Consider the following 451-nt stretch of genomic DNA (forward strand, 5'->3'; position numbering starts at 1 on the left):
TCTCTCTCTCGATCAACTAGGTAAATGTTAATTATATTAGATCGACGTAAAGCTTAGATCGACGGCATAACAGTAACTTTATTTGATTCCATTTCTTACAATCGATCTAAGTTTTACGAAATTCCGAACCCTCTAACACCATAACAACTTTGTTTATTATCTTTGTTACTGTTTTTGTTTATAATATGGGACTCTCTCCTCTGCAGACACCTGGAGGACTACAAGAACAGACCTCAGGAGCTCGACATCAATTGCACAGATCCTCTCGGAAGAAGTTCCATTGCAATTGCAATCGAGAATGAGAATTTGGATCTGCTTGAACTCCTCTTGAAGTATAAGGTCAAGCCGAAGGTAAGGTCATTTGAGGTCACTTGAGGTGTGGGTGCATGCTTGTTTTTTGTGTTCTTCTGATGTGTTTGTGTGTATTTTTTGTGTGCGTTTATTTGTTTGA

At 38.4% G+C, this 451-nt stretch overlaps 1 protein-coding gene across 1 annotated transcript in view; it reads left to right on the forward strand.

Moving 5' to 3' along the window:
- The window catches only part of LOC119589312 (transient receptor potential protein-like), a 21,475-nt gene that overhangs the window by 6,548 nt on the left and 14,476 nt on the right, over positions 1 to 451 (forward strand). Inside the window, exon 4 of the mRNA XM_037937934.1 lies at positions 207 to 351. Within this exon, the coding sequence (XP_037793862.1) occupies positions 207 to 351 (145 nt within the window). The remainder of the gene's footprint in view (positions 1 to 206; positions 352 to 451) is intronic.

Source organism: Penaeus monodon, chromosome 25 (genome assembly GCF_015228065.2).
Source record: "Penaeus monodon isolate SGIC_2016 chromosome 25, NSTDA_Pmon_1, whole genome shotgun sequence".
NCBI classification, from domain to species: domain Eukaryota; kingdom Metazoa; phylum Arthropoda; class Malacostraca; order Decapoda; family Penaeidae; genus Penaeus; species Penaeus monodon.